The 12062-nt window shown below is 41.2% G+C and overlaps 1 protein-coding gene across 5 annotated transcripts in view; it reads right to left on the minus strand.

Moving 5' to 3' along the window:
- magi3a (membrane associated guanylate kinase, WW and PDZ domain containing 3a) overlaps positions 1-12062 on the minus strand; it is a 231355-nt gene that overhangs the window by 37799 nt on the left and 181494 nt on the right. For all 5 annotated transcript variants that reach the window (XR_009783818.1, XM_061735359.1, XM_061735358.1 and 2 more), the window contains one exon: positions 4328-4525. Coding sequence is in view for 4 of the 5 variants with exons in the window: in XM_061735359.1 (XP_061591343.1) it covers positions 4328-4525 (198 nt within the window). In the remaining variant the exon portion in view is untranslated. The remainder of the gene's footprint in view (positions 1-4327; positions 4526-12062) is intronic.

Consider the following 12062-nt stretch of genomic DNA (forward strand, 5'->3'; position numbering starts at 1 on the left):
TTGGGATATCTGGATCAAACCAGCGACGCACGGAGAACGTCATGACGCAATTCCCGTCATTTCCACTTCTTCTTCCTGTATCCAAATCAACAACAATAACAGCAGCACGGTGGATAATCAACAGCCCAGTAGAAGTCGCCTTCTTTGGTGCTTTGGTGCTGGTACTGACCCACCAAGACTTAACACTATTCCTCGTCGCCTTCTTCATTAATGGAAGGCGAGAACGTGAAGAAATGTCAAATGGAGCCGGAGCTGTGCCTCCATATCCATGCTCCCCGTTTCCACCAGACCCCTGGACACTTTGGATGAAGGTGCAGTCAGGACTGGTGGGAACGGGTCGTAATGATGGAGTTCACCCACGCCGACTGGCGGGAGAATCACTGTTTGTCGCTTCCTGGACTCAAAAGACCAAGATTCCTTGCGAGAAGAACATGAGCAGAAAAAGAATTCCTGTTCCTTTTGATGGGGAAATCCCGTTAGGCCAGTGTCTCCCAACCCGGGGTCCGGGCCCCCCCTGGGGGGGGCGCCAGAGATCTCTGGGGGGGCGCGAAACTTTGTCTGCTTTGAAATAATGCAGTTGTAAAAATTATATTTGCGAATGAGTCATTCATAAGACATTGTTAGGAATAATTTATGAATGTCTTGAATATTTTTTGTGTTTTTATACACTGGTGACAAACACAGGAAATTATTTTATTCCTTATTATTATATCATTACTCAACATTTAATCTACTCCGACAGGTTTTTAAAGGAAAAATGTAAAAAAAATGTTGGTCTCATATTAAAAGAGACATTTTTCAGAAATATTTTTGTCCTTTTATGTCTTTTTGTGCGTATTTTATACATTGGTGACATTGGAGAAAAACAAAGTCATATGTATACAGAGTAAACCAAAGAGAAATGTATCAAAAAAAAAAATTAATGTTCATTTTTTTCAATTAAAGACTATTTTGGTGCTAGTACGTACAGGTTGGGGGGCCTGGCTGGTCTTAGACACAAGTAGGGGAGCTCCAAGGAAAAAAGGTTGGGAACCACTGCCTTAGGCTATACATGACCAAATATTCGGGTTTTAAAAGGAGGAACCCAGGGGTCATTTTCGGGTTTTTAAAAACTGGAATATGAGCAAATTCCGGTTATTCAAAGGGGTTATTGGTGTTTACATGGCCGTGCGCAATCAGGTTATTTCTAATATTCCGGTTAGAAAAGGGTTATTGATGCATGGAAACGTAGTCACTGTTGGATATGTAGGAAAAAAAAAGAAGATCATGTGTCTTTTTCCAAACCGTATGTACATTTCTGGTTGCAGCTCTCAGTAGTATCTCTGTCTGAACATAGAATACGCTGTCTGCTTTCTTCTGCTTTCGTGGAATGGTAGATCCCCAGCATCCCCGGGCCGGCTGAACTTCTGACAGGCCCCTGAGGAGGATCCAGCCGCCTACACAATCAATACGCTGCTCGGTGCTGCACACTGAAGTGAACTGCTTCCACCAGTGTGCTGGTTCAGATCATTACACGCTACTCCAATGTCACACCTCAAACCTCCAAGAAGGTACGTTTCTCAGAACGTTCAAACATTCCTCGTTGGGCATGAATAAATGCAGCACGTCCAAAGTGAGTAATGCGAGACAAAGCTGTTCCGCTCGACTGCTTGTTGTTGAAACCCAATGAAATTAATTACGTTCAACTTTTGGTGAAGTCAATTAAGCTCCCTCCCGTGGGAAATGAATCACGGAAAAATAATGACTCTTTCAGGTCCACTTTCATGTCGATTCTCAGCAGATGCACCGGTGTGCCAATCAATATTAGCATCATTTTGAGCCTTAGGTAGTTTACACAACACATCATCAAAATACAGCAGCTGCCATACGTGATGGCGGTATCCACACACGCATCAAGATGGACTTAGCTGAGATGGATACAAGAAACTGTATTATAACCCTTTAGGAAATAAAACAATATTTATATCGACAATGTTACATGTACATGTAGCATCCAACCTCCAGCCATGACAGCTTCGTGAAAAAAGTCGAAATGTTGAAAAAAAGTCAAAATGTCGAGAATAAAAAGGAAAGGAAAAAGGAAGAAAAAAAGAGAAAAAAAAGGAAAAAAAGAAGGAAAAAAGAAGAAAAAAAAGGAAAAAAAGAAAAAAAGGAAAAAAAAAAAAGGTCAAACATTTTTGAAAAAGCTCCAGGGAGCCACTAGGGCGGCGCTAAAGAGCCGCGGGTTGCCGACCCCTGATTTAACCCAACAATGTTACATGTAGCATCCAACCTCCAGCCATGACAGCTTCATGTTGTGCATCCATATAAAAACACAAGCATCAGCCATGAAGGAGACAGATGTTCTATTGATGAGCCTCCTATTTTTAGAGCAGCTCCTCTAAACACTGGCCTTTGGGTCATTAAGCCATGTGATATTCAGTTTAAGTACACGTTCCCTATCTGGATCGTATTTATCACCCCCATGAGAGCAGATTTTATTTGATTTCACTGGTACTATTATGTTGATTTAACCTTTGACTGGGTTTTATGATTAATTCCACAACAGCAGCGGCGGGTAACCCCTGATTTCTGTTCATAGTTCATGTAAACAGTTAAACTGAGTTGTATTGTATCAGAGTCCTATCCAAGTAAATGTGGTTTTTCTGATGCTTAAGGAGCAGGATTCACCTCCCATGTTGTTTTCCCTCCACAAGTGCTGTGAAACTTTAACTGTCTGTGAAACTGGACTCTATAAAGCTCAAAGGAGGACAAACTATGTACCGGTACACCTTGATGTCTAGTAATGTACATTTTCAGGACTTAAACAAACAAAACTGGAAGGACATTCATTTTCATTTACTTGAATATTGCTGTCCTGTTTTATCTACTTATCCTTTCCAAATAAAGAAAGAATTTTAAAAAAAAGAGCAGGTCTGAGCTCTGGTAGACGGTGACCGTTGGACAAACATTCATTAGTGCTGACATGTTTCCAAAACACTGGAATTATACTGTTTGGAAAACATATTAGTTACAGTGATAGATGCTCTAGCTCGCTGATTCATGCCTGTAATAGTCGGTCTTTCATTCAGGAACTTTAACATGGATTTACTCTGCAGAATAACATCACTGAAAATAGTGCAACAACACATAATAATTCTATCCAAGTCCTATCCAAGTGAAAGTGGGAGCCCTAGATGTCTTTCTGATGCTAAAGAAGGAGGATTCACCTCCCATTGTTGTTTTCCCTCCATAAGTACTGTGAAACTTTAATTGTCTGTGAAACTGGACTCTAGTAATGTACATTTTCAGGACTTAAACAAACAAAACTGGAAGGACATTCATTTTCATTTACTTGAATATTGCTGTACCGTTTTATCTACTTGTCCTTTCCAAATAAAGAAACAATTAAAGCTGAAAGCAGCGATGAATGGGCCCTCGCGCGTGTAATTTTCACCAATTATGGTCAAGGACTCAAAACCGAGTCCGATGACACCACCCACGACTCTTTATGTCAAACCTTTCAAAAGTTATGGCAGAAAATAGGAACTATCAGATATGGACCAATCAGATGAAGGGTGGGGCGCGCTTTTTGGCGTCTATTGTCGCCACGGTAACGCTTTTGACTGAGAAAAGTAATGTGTGTTGTCGCAGGATCTAGACGCACATTTTGATGTATAACACACTTGGGGGCACGTTACGGTTCGGGCCGCATTAACGGCCGAAGGAATGGTATAAATTGCGCCAAAATGACACGATTAATTCAAAATGGCCGACTTCCTGTTCGGTTTCGGCCATGGCGCCAAGAGACTTTTCTTTAAATTGCGACATGATACAGGTGTGTACCGATTTTGGTGCATGTACGTCAAACCGTATTGTGGGGCTTGAGGCACAAAGTTTTCTAGGGGGCGCTGTTGAGCCATTAGGCCACGCCCATTAATGCAAACCATTAAATATCACATTTTTCACCAGGCCTGGCTTGGGTGCAAAATTTGGTGACGTTTGGGGCACGTTTAGGGGGGCAAAAAGGTCCTCATTTCTTTGGAAGAAAAACGAGGAAAATAAAAACGAGAAATATTCCTAAAGATACAATAGGGCCTTCGCACTGTTAGTGCTCGGGCCCTAATTAACAAGTACATGTTCCTTGTTTTCTCCAAGTGTGTGTGGTATATATTCAGTCTGTGTAAACATACACACATATTTGGTCTCCTTGACTTTCCCCTGTAGAGTTTCCTCCTCTTTCCATCTTTTCCATCATCTTCAGCAGACTCATCTCAGACTGCTAAACCAGTGCAGTCCAGCCACCAGAGGATTCATCTATTATCATTACCGCCGGGAGGAGAGTTACCTGAGGCGATCTTGTTGTCGTGTGCAGCAGGCCCATCTGGCAGGACGTTTTTGACCTGGAGGAACTCATCGGGCCGGTCTCCTCCGATGATCGTGAAGCCGAACCCCTGGGGGCTTTTCCTGAGGGTCGTCTGCAGGATGGAGCCCTTCAGCTGGGAGGGGTCTCGAGTGAAGCCCTCCGCCGGCCCTGCAGGCTCCTCTGTGGTGGAGACGCCAGGGAGAAGGGAAAGAGAACAATAAGTGGCTTAATGACCGTGACTACGCTGCAAAAACTGTAAATCTTACCAGGAATATTGGTCTTATTTGTAGTTAAAATGTCTTAATTTTTAGTCAAAAAATCTCATTACACTTAAAACAAGAGTCATTACCAGAAAAATAACTTGTTATTTGACAATTTTCACCTGTTTCAAGTAAATTTTTACTTGAAATAAGTAGAAAAATCTGCCAGTGGGACAAGATTTATCTTCTCATTACAAGCAAAAAAATCTAAAAATCTTAAGAATATTTGTCTTATTTCTAGTTAAAATGTCTCATTTTTGTAAAAAAAATTATTTACACTTAAAACAAGACTCATCACTGGAAAAAACAACAATTTTCACCTGTTTTAAGTAGATTTTCACTTGAAATAAAGTAGAAAAATCTGCCAGTGGAACATGATTTTTTTTGCTTGTAATGAGAAGATAAATCTTGTCCCACTGGCAGATTTATCTACTTATCTTAAGTGAAAATCTACTTGAAACAGGTGAAAATTGTTATTTTTTCCAGTGATGAGTCTTGTTTTAAGTGTAATGAGATTTCTTTTACTAAAATGAGACATTTTAACTAGAAATAAGACAAATATTCTTGTTAAGATTTTGAGTTTTTGCAGTGTACTAGCATATTCTTAGCTTTTGCTTGACCAAACTGCACAATAATCATGTCATGAAACTAAATATTAGACCATATTTTCAAAGGCTATGGGTTTCACTGACTGGAGAAGCTGAACAGCTTTTTCTGTAAAAACTGTCTCCATCTCGTTGACACTCAACTCAGTAATAGCTTATGACTCTCTGGAAGTGATAACACGAACACTCCGAGTGCTGCAAGTTTATGTGCAAACTCCGACAAAGCACATCTACCAAACTTGTAAATCTGCTGCTCAGTTTGCAAAGCTGATAAACATTCAGCGAGTGCAAAACGTCTACATTATGTCCCACCAACGGCCGCCGCGATAAATCCATTACTTTTTCTACAGAGCCATGATTGGCTGGAACTCTATACCAGTTCATATTTCTCATGCAGATAGCAAAGATTGGTTTAAGATTCAGTTGAAACAATATCTTTTAACATTTAATGAATTATGATTTGACATTTGGAAGGAACAGAATGAAGTTTGAATAGAATTACAGATAGTGTAAACCCTATCACAATAAAGGTGAAAAGTGGTCAAGAATTCTAAGATAAGGTCATTTCAGGCAGGTATTGTGTATGAATTTCATTTCCATGTATTTATGTCTGAGAATGATGGTGATTTAGTTTTCCTCTGTGTTGTTTGTGACTAAGGGAGTTGTGTCTATTATTGTTTGTCATGTATAATGTATGTCTGTTATGTATTAAGTGTTAATTTGTGTGTTGTGTGTTTATGTCTGACCCCAGGAAGAATAGCTAATGCTGTTGTTAATGCTAATGGGGATCCTAAATAAAACACTGCAAAAACGCAAAATCTTAACAAGAATATTTGTCTAATTTCTAGTTAAAATGTCTAATTTTTAGTTAAAAAAAATCTCATTACACTTAAAACAAGACTCATCACTGGAAAAAACTATAATTTTCATTATAGATTTTCACTTAAAATAAGTAGAAAAATCTGCCAGTGGAACAAGGTTTTTTTGCTTGTAATGAGAAGATAAATCTTGTCCCACTGGCAGATTTTTCTACTTATTTCAAGTGAAAATTTACTTGAAACAGGTGAAAAATTGTCAAATAAATTATTTTTTACTTTAAAGGAGACAGGGTTGGAGTTATTTGAGGACTGTGTGTGAGACGGAGAGGACGGTGATGGTGAAGAGACAGACGGAGAAGAATCAGCAAATCTGAGTAAATCCTGGCCGGCGGTGGTGTGTGTGCCTGTGAGAGTGTGAGTTATGTGCCGTGGCCCCGCACGCCGGCCTTCTCAGGCAGTTCCCACACTGATAGATGGAGGGACATCAATCTCATTAGGGAGGTAGATAGCATCCCCCTCTCCCCTCCACATCACTCTCACCGTGTCATGGGATTCTGATTTGCATAATTGCATTGCAATTGGCAGATGAACGTGTCTGTTCTTGAGGGGGGAAAGAGACAGAGAGATCATGCCAAGTGTGATTCACATGGTATTCCTGCATCCATGCAGTCTGCAGGCCTGCAACTTGTTTTGATGAAGGAGTGAAGCTGTGAGGGCATGAGCCGCTCTTACGCTGTTTCACACCATCCACGTTCACATGCACTGCAAAAACTCAAAATCTTACCAGGAATTTTTGTCTTATTTCTAGTTAAAATTTCTTAATTTTTAGTCAAAAAATCTCATTACACTTAAAACAAGTCATTACCAGAAAAATAACTTATTTGATTTGTTACTTTCGTAATTTTGCTAATTTTCACCTGTTTCAAGTAAATTTTCACTTGAAATAAGTAGAAAAATCTGCCAGTGGGACAAGATTTATCTTCTCATTATACAATCAAAAAAATCTTGTTCCACTGGCAGATTTTTCTACTTATTCTAAGTTAAAATCTACTTGAAACAGGTGAAAATTGTTGTTTTTTTCAAGTGATTAGTCTTGTTTTAAGTGTAATGAGATTTTTTGACTAAAAATTAAGAGTCATTACCAGAAAAATAAGTTGTTATTTGACAATTTTCACCTGTTTCAAGTAAATTTTCACTTGAAATAAGTAGAAAAATCTGCCAGTGGGACATGATTTATCTTCTCATTATACAAGCAAAAAAATCTTGTTACACTGGCAGATTTTTCTACTTATTTTAAGTGAAAATCTACTTGAAACAGGTGAAAATTGTTGTTTTTTTTCCAGTGATGAGTCTTGTTTTAAGTGTAATGAGATTTTTTTTTTTACTAAAAATGATACATTTTAACTAGAAATTAGACAAATATTCTTGTTAAGATTTTGAGTTTTTGCAGTGTGCTGCGCCAAAATTCTGGCACAAGTGCTGTTGTTGTTTTTAAACATCACCACAGCAGACGTGCAGATCAGCAGAGGGACTGGGATACACGCCGCAGACATGTTTACACGGCCCTGGTCAAGCGGTGGACCACAAAGGGACGCTCTGTTTTCTCCGGGTGGGAAGCGATTGCACGCACCGTCTGAGCGGACTGTCAGGGCTGTAATTAGGGCGGCGCGTAGGGATGCACTTTGCTCTCGTGCTCTGCGGTGTTGTCTGGGAGGTCAGGCTAAGCAGTCTCATCAAAACAATGCTTAAAGGGGACCTATTATGAAAAACAAGTTTTTTCTTGTTTTAACATATATAAAGTGGTCTCCCCTCACCCTGCCAGCACAGGGGAGACAAAATACCATGAATTTCTGCAAGGTGTCTGACCAGCGCCGGACAGAGTCCCCCAGTGTCACGTGGTTTTTTTTGAGCCGTTTAGAATCTGCTCCCGTCGTGACGTCACGACGGGAGCAGATTTCCAGAGGTTCAGCCTCCGCTGCTGAAACCACGCCCACAACCAGCTCTCTCCGCTGCTGGAGTGGTCCATCCTTCAGCCAGTCGGACGCGGCGCCGCGGCGGAGCGGATCCGGGTTAAATCATCCAGGTTCCCGGGTGGTTTGGGAACTGGGTCCTTGGGGGTCTCTCCCAGGCTGGACCAGCTTCACCCTCCGAGATTTTCAGGCAAATCTGTCGGTTTGATCCCCGGTAACGGGCGATGCGCCGCGGATGCGCTCCGGAGCCGATCTGTGCGCCCGCCGTGGAGTTGCGGCGCCCGTCGCGCAGCAGCCGCCGGGCAGATCCGGCTGAAATTCCGCTGGTCGGTCCCCGGGAGTCCCTGCTACCAGTCCAGGCCGGTTCCTGCGGTCCCGGCCGGTCGGAACCGGTCAGATTCCCCCGTTAAAGCCGCGGTGATGCGCGCTGATCCAGCAGCGCTGCTCCCGGGCGCCGGGCGTGGCTCCGGGACCAGCGTTCAGCATCCGCCGGGTAGATCCGGCTTAAATAGTGCATACATGTTATTTATATACAACTCATATTTTATTTTTTTAACAATAAAGTTTCCATTTGTGAAAATTCAGTGTTGTGATAATTTACAGGCTCGGGCTGCTCTGGCAGAGCGAGGTTTATGCTCCTCCCCTGCTACACGTCATTCAGGGAGCCAATCAGCACAGAGCCTCATTATCATACCCCCCCCTTCCCTAAAAATGAGGCGCAGAAAAAGAGGTTAGAAGCAGTAAAACTAGTGACAGGGCCCACAGGCTGGATTTATGATTTATGTAGAAAAAACAAGCTTTAGATTGTTTTTAAGACATTCAACGCCTGTTTAAAATATACATTTAATGCCATAATAGGTCACCTTTAAGAGCTACCTCGTGCACGTCCACGTGCTCACACGACATCCCCGGCTATTCCTTCTCATTAACACACACCAAAACTACAATCCAAAACTCCATTATATCAGTACAATCACTTAAGACACAACCTAGAGTCACATCCATACGGCAAACACTAATTTTCTGAAGCATACAGTAGAATATAGATCGATTAAATCATGGAATTCTTTCCCATTGCCTATAACTAAATTAACACAGAATCAATATTCCAAAAGCAAGAAACACCTTGGAATATCATATGTATAGGACACCATACACATGCACACACTTATACAGACACATATACATGTTGGACAGGGTAAGGTGTATTTTTTATCGGATTTTCATGGCCTAGATGATGTTTTACTGTATATTGGAATGTTTCATGTATGTTTTGTCCTGTTATTAGGGCCCGAGCACTTACAGTGCGAAGGTTCTATTGTATCTGTAGGAATTTTTTATTATTTTTTTTCCTAGTTTTTTCTTCCGACGAAATAAGGGCCTTTTTGCCCCTAAACGTGACCCAAAAGTCACCAAATTTTGCACGCAAGCCAGGCCTGGCGAAAAATTTGATATTTAATGGTTTGCATTAATGGCCGTGGCAAAATGGCTCAACAGCGCCCCCTAGAAAACTTTGTGCCTCAAGCCCCACAATACGGTTTGACCAGAGGTGTCTTCAGTATTCACATTCATTACTCAGGTAGAAGTATAGATACTAGAGTTTAAAAATACTCCTGTAGAAGTTGAAGTATCAACTCAAGTTTTTTACTCAAGTAAAAGTATAAAAGTACTGGTTTCAAAACTACTTAAAGTATAAAAGTAAAAGTAATGTAAGGGGAAAAAAGCCATTAAGGACAAAAGCCATTGAAAATGAATGCATCTTAGTATAATGCAAATATATTAAAGAAGCATATATGTGTACTATTGAGCATTAACATGTGTTTCAGAGAGCAGCAGATATGATGACTAGTTGCCTATAAGTATTGTAATGGTGCAAAAAGTCAAACTTCAGAGGCATGTTATCATTTATCCTAACCTTTATTGGAATGTACATCCAAGTTTAGTTGCAGGAATCTGAGGGAACGGATGTAAGAACAAAACTGGACAAGAACATCTGAAACAACCACAACCAAATTCACTCTATCCGGATGGAGCAATTTAACTGGATAGTTTTTATTTAAAGGCCCAAATGAAATAGAGTAACGAGGCTGTTTTTAAAATGTAAGGAGTAAAAAGTACAGATAATTGCGTGAAAATGTGCAAAAGTAAAAAGTCGTCTGAAAAATAATTACTCCAGTGAAGTATATATAACTAAAATTTCTACTTAAGTAAGGTAACGAAGTATTTGTACTTCGTTACTTGACACCTGTGTTTGACGTACATGCACGAAAATCGGTACACACCTGTATCATGGCGCAACTTAAAGAAAAGTTTCTTGGCGCCATGGCCGAAACCGAAGTCGGCCATTTTGAATTAATAGTGTAATTTTGCCGCAATTTATACCATTTCTGTCATCGGACTTGGTTTTGAGTCCTTGAACAAAATTGGTGCAAATTAGCCCCGCCCCTTCATCTGATTGGTCGATATCTGATAGTTCCTACTTTCTGCCATAACTTTTGAATGGTTTGACATAGAGTCGTGGGTGGTGTCATCCACTAAATGTCCAGGCTTGAAGAATCTACATGCAAGTCATACAAACTTCCACTGCAGCCTGATCGTGCACAAGGGTGCGAGGGCCCGTTCATCGCTGCTTGCAGCTTTAATTTCGTTTTCTTTCTTCATGTCTTGTTTTTAACTGTATGTTTTAAATGTATTGTTTTTTAATGTGGACCCCAGTAAGACTAGCTGTGTTTAAGGGCATAGCTAATGGGGACCCTTACAAATAAACAGATAAACACCGGGACTGTGCAGGGTAAGCATGCACAGATGTAGGGGGGGGGTCTGTACGTTGCAGCGTCAGGCACACAGATCCGTCCAAGGGGCGTCTGAAGTCCAGAGGACAGTTTGAATACTAATGCCGTCGCGCTTTGTGTATGGAAGATCAATTCTTGCTCATTGTACAACCACATGTGGCTTCCGCTTGTCGCACCCTTGCATTTACTTGGTAGGGGACTATTATAGCAGTCAGGCGGCAGTTTCCCCACAGGTGGGGGATGATGAACAGATAACCCAAGCCAGAGGCAATTTCTGACAGCTCAGTCATTTTCAACTGCAGCCATCAGTCCGTCCTTCCATCTCCCTCCTCTTGCTCCATTCTTCAGCTCTAAAGGGATATTTAAACTGAGAACGGCAGCGGGGAAAGTATTCTCAAAGAGACCTAAGAGCCTTCCATTATTAGTGCCCGAGCACTTACAGTGCGAAGGCCCTGTTGTATCTGTAGGAATTTTAATTTTTTTGTCGTTTTTATTTTTCAGATGAAATGAGTGCCTTTTTGCCCCCCTAAACGTGCCCCAAAAGTCACCAAATTTTGTACGCAAGCCAGGCCTGGTGAAAAATTTGGTATTTAATGGTAAGCATTAATGGGCATGGCCTAATGGCTCAACAGCGCCCCCTAGAAAACTTTGTGCCTCAAGCCCCACAATACGGTTTGACGTACATGCACGAAAATCGGTACAAACCTGTATCATGGTGGAACTTAAAAGTCTCTTGGAGCCATGGCCGAAACCGAACAGGAAGTCGGCCATTTTGAATTAATCGTGTCATTTTGGCGCAATTTATGCCATTCCTTCGGTAGTTAATACGTCCCGAACTGTAATGTGCACCCAGGTGTGTTATACATCAAAATGTGCGTCTCAATCCTGTGACGATGCGCCTTACTTTTCTCAGTCAAAAGCGTTACCGTGGCGACACTAGATGCCAAAAAGCGCGCCCACCCTTCATCTGATTGGTCCATATTTGATAGTTCTTACTTTCTGCCATAACTTTTGAATGGTTTGACATAAAGACTTGTGGGTTGTGTCATCGGACATAGTTTTGGGTCCTTGAACAAAATTGGTGCAAATTAGCCCCGCCCCTTCTTCTGATTGGTCGATATTTGATAGTCCCTATTTTCTGCCATAACTTTTGAATGGTTTGATATAGAGAGTCGTAGTTTTCTCGACATTTCCACTTTTTTCTCGAAGTGCATAATGAAAAAAAAAATGTATTTTTCTCCTGCCTGGCCCTAATACTCTTCCGTACTGCAG

Source organism: Cololabis saira, chromosome 12 (assembly GCF_033807715.1).
Source record: "Cololabis saira isolate AMF1-May2022 chromosome 12, fColSai1.1, whole genome shotgun sequence".
NCBI classification, from domain to species: Eukaryota; Metazoa; Chordata; class Actinopteri; order Beloniformes; family Belonidae; genus Cololabis; species Cololabis saira.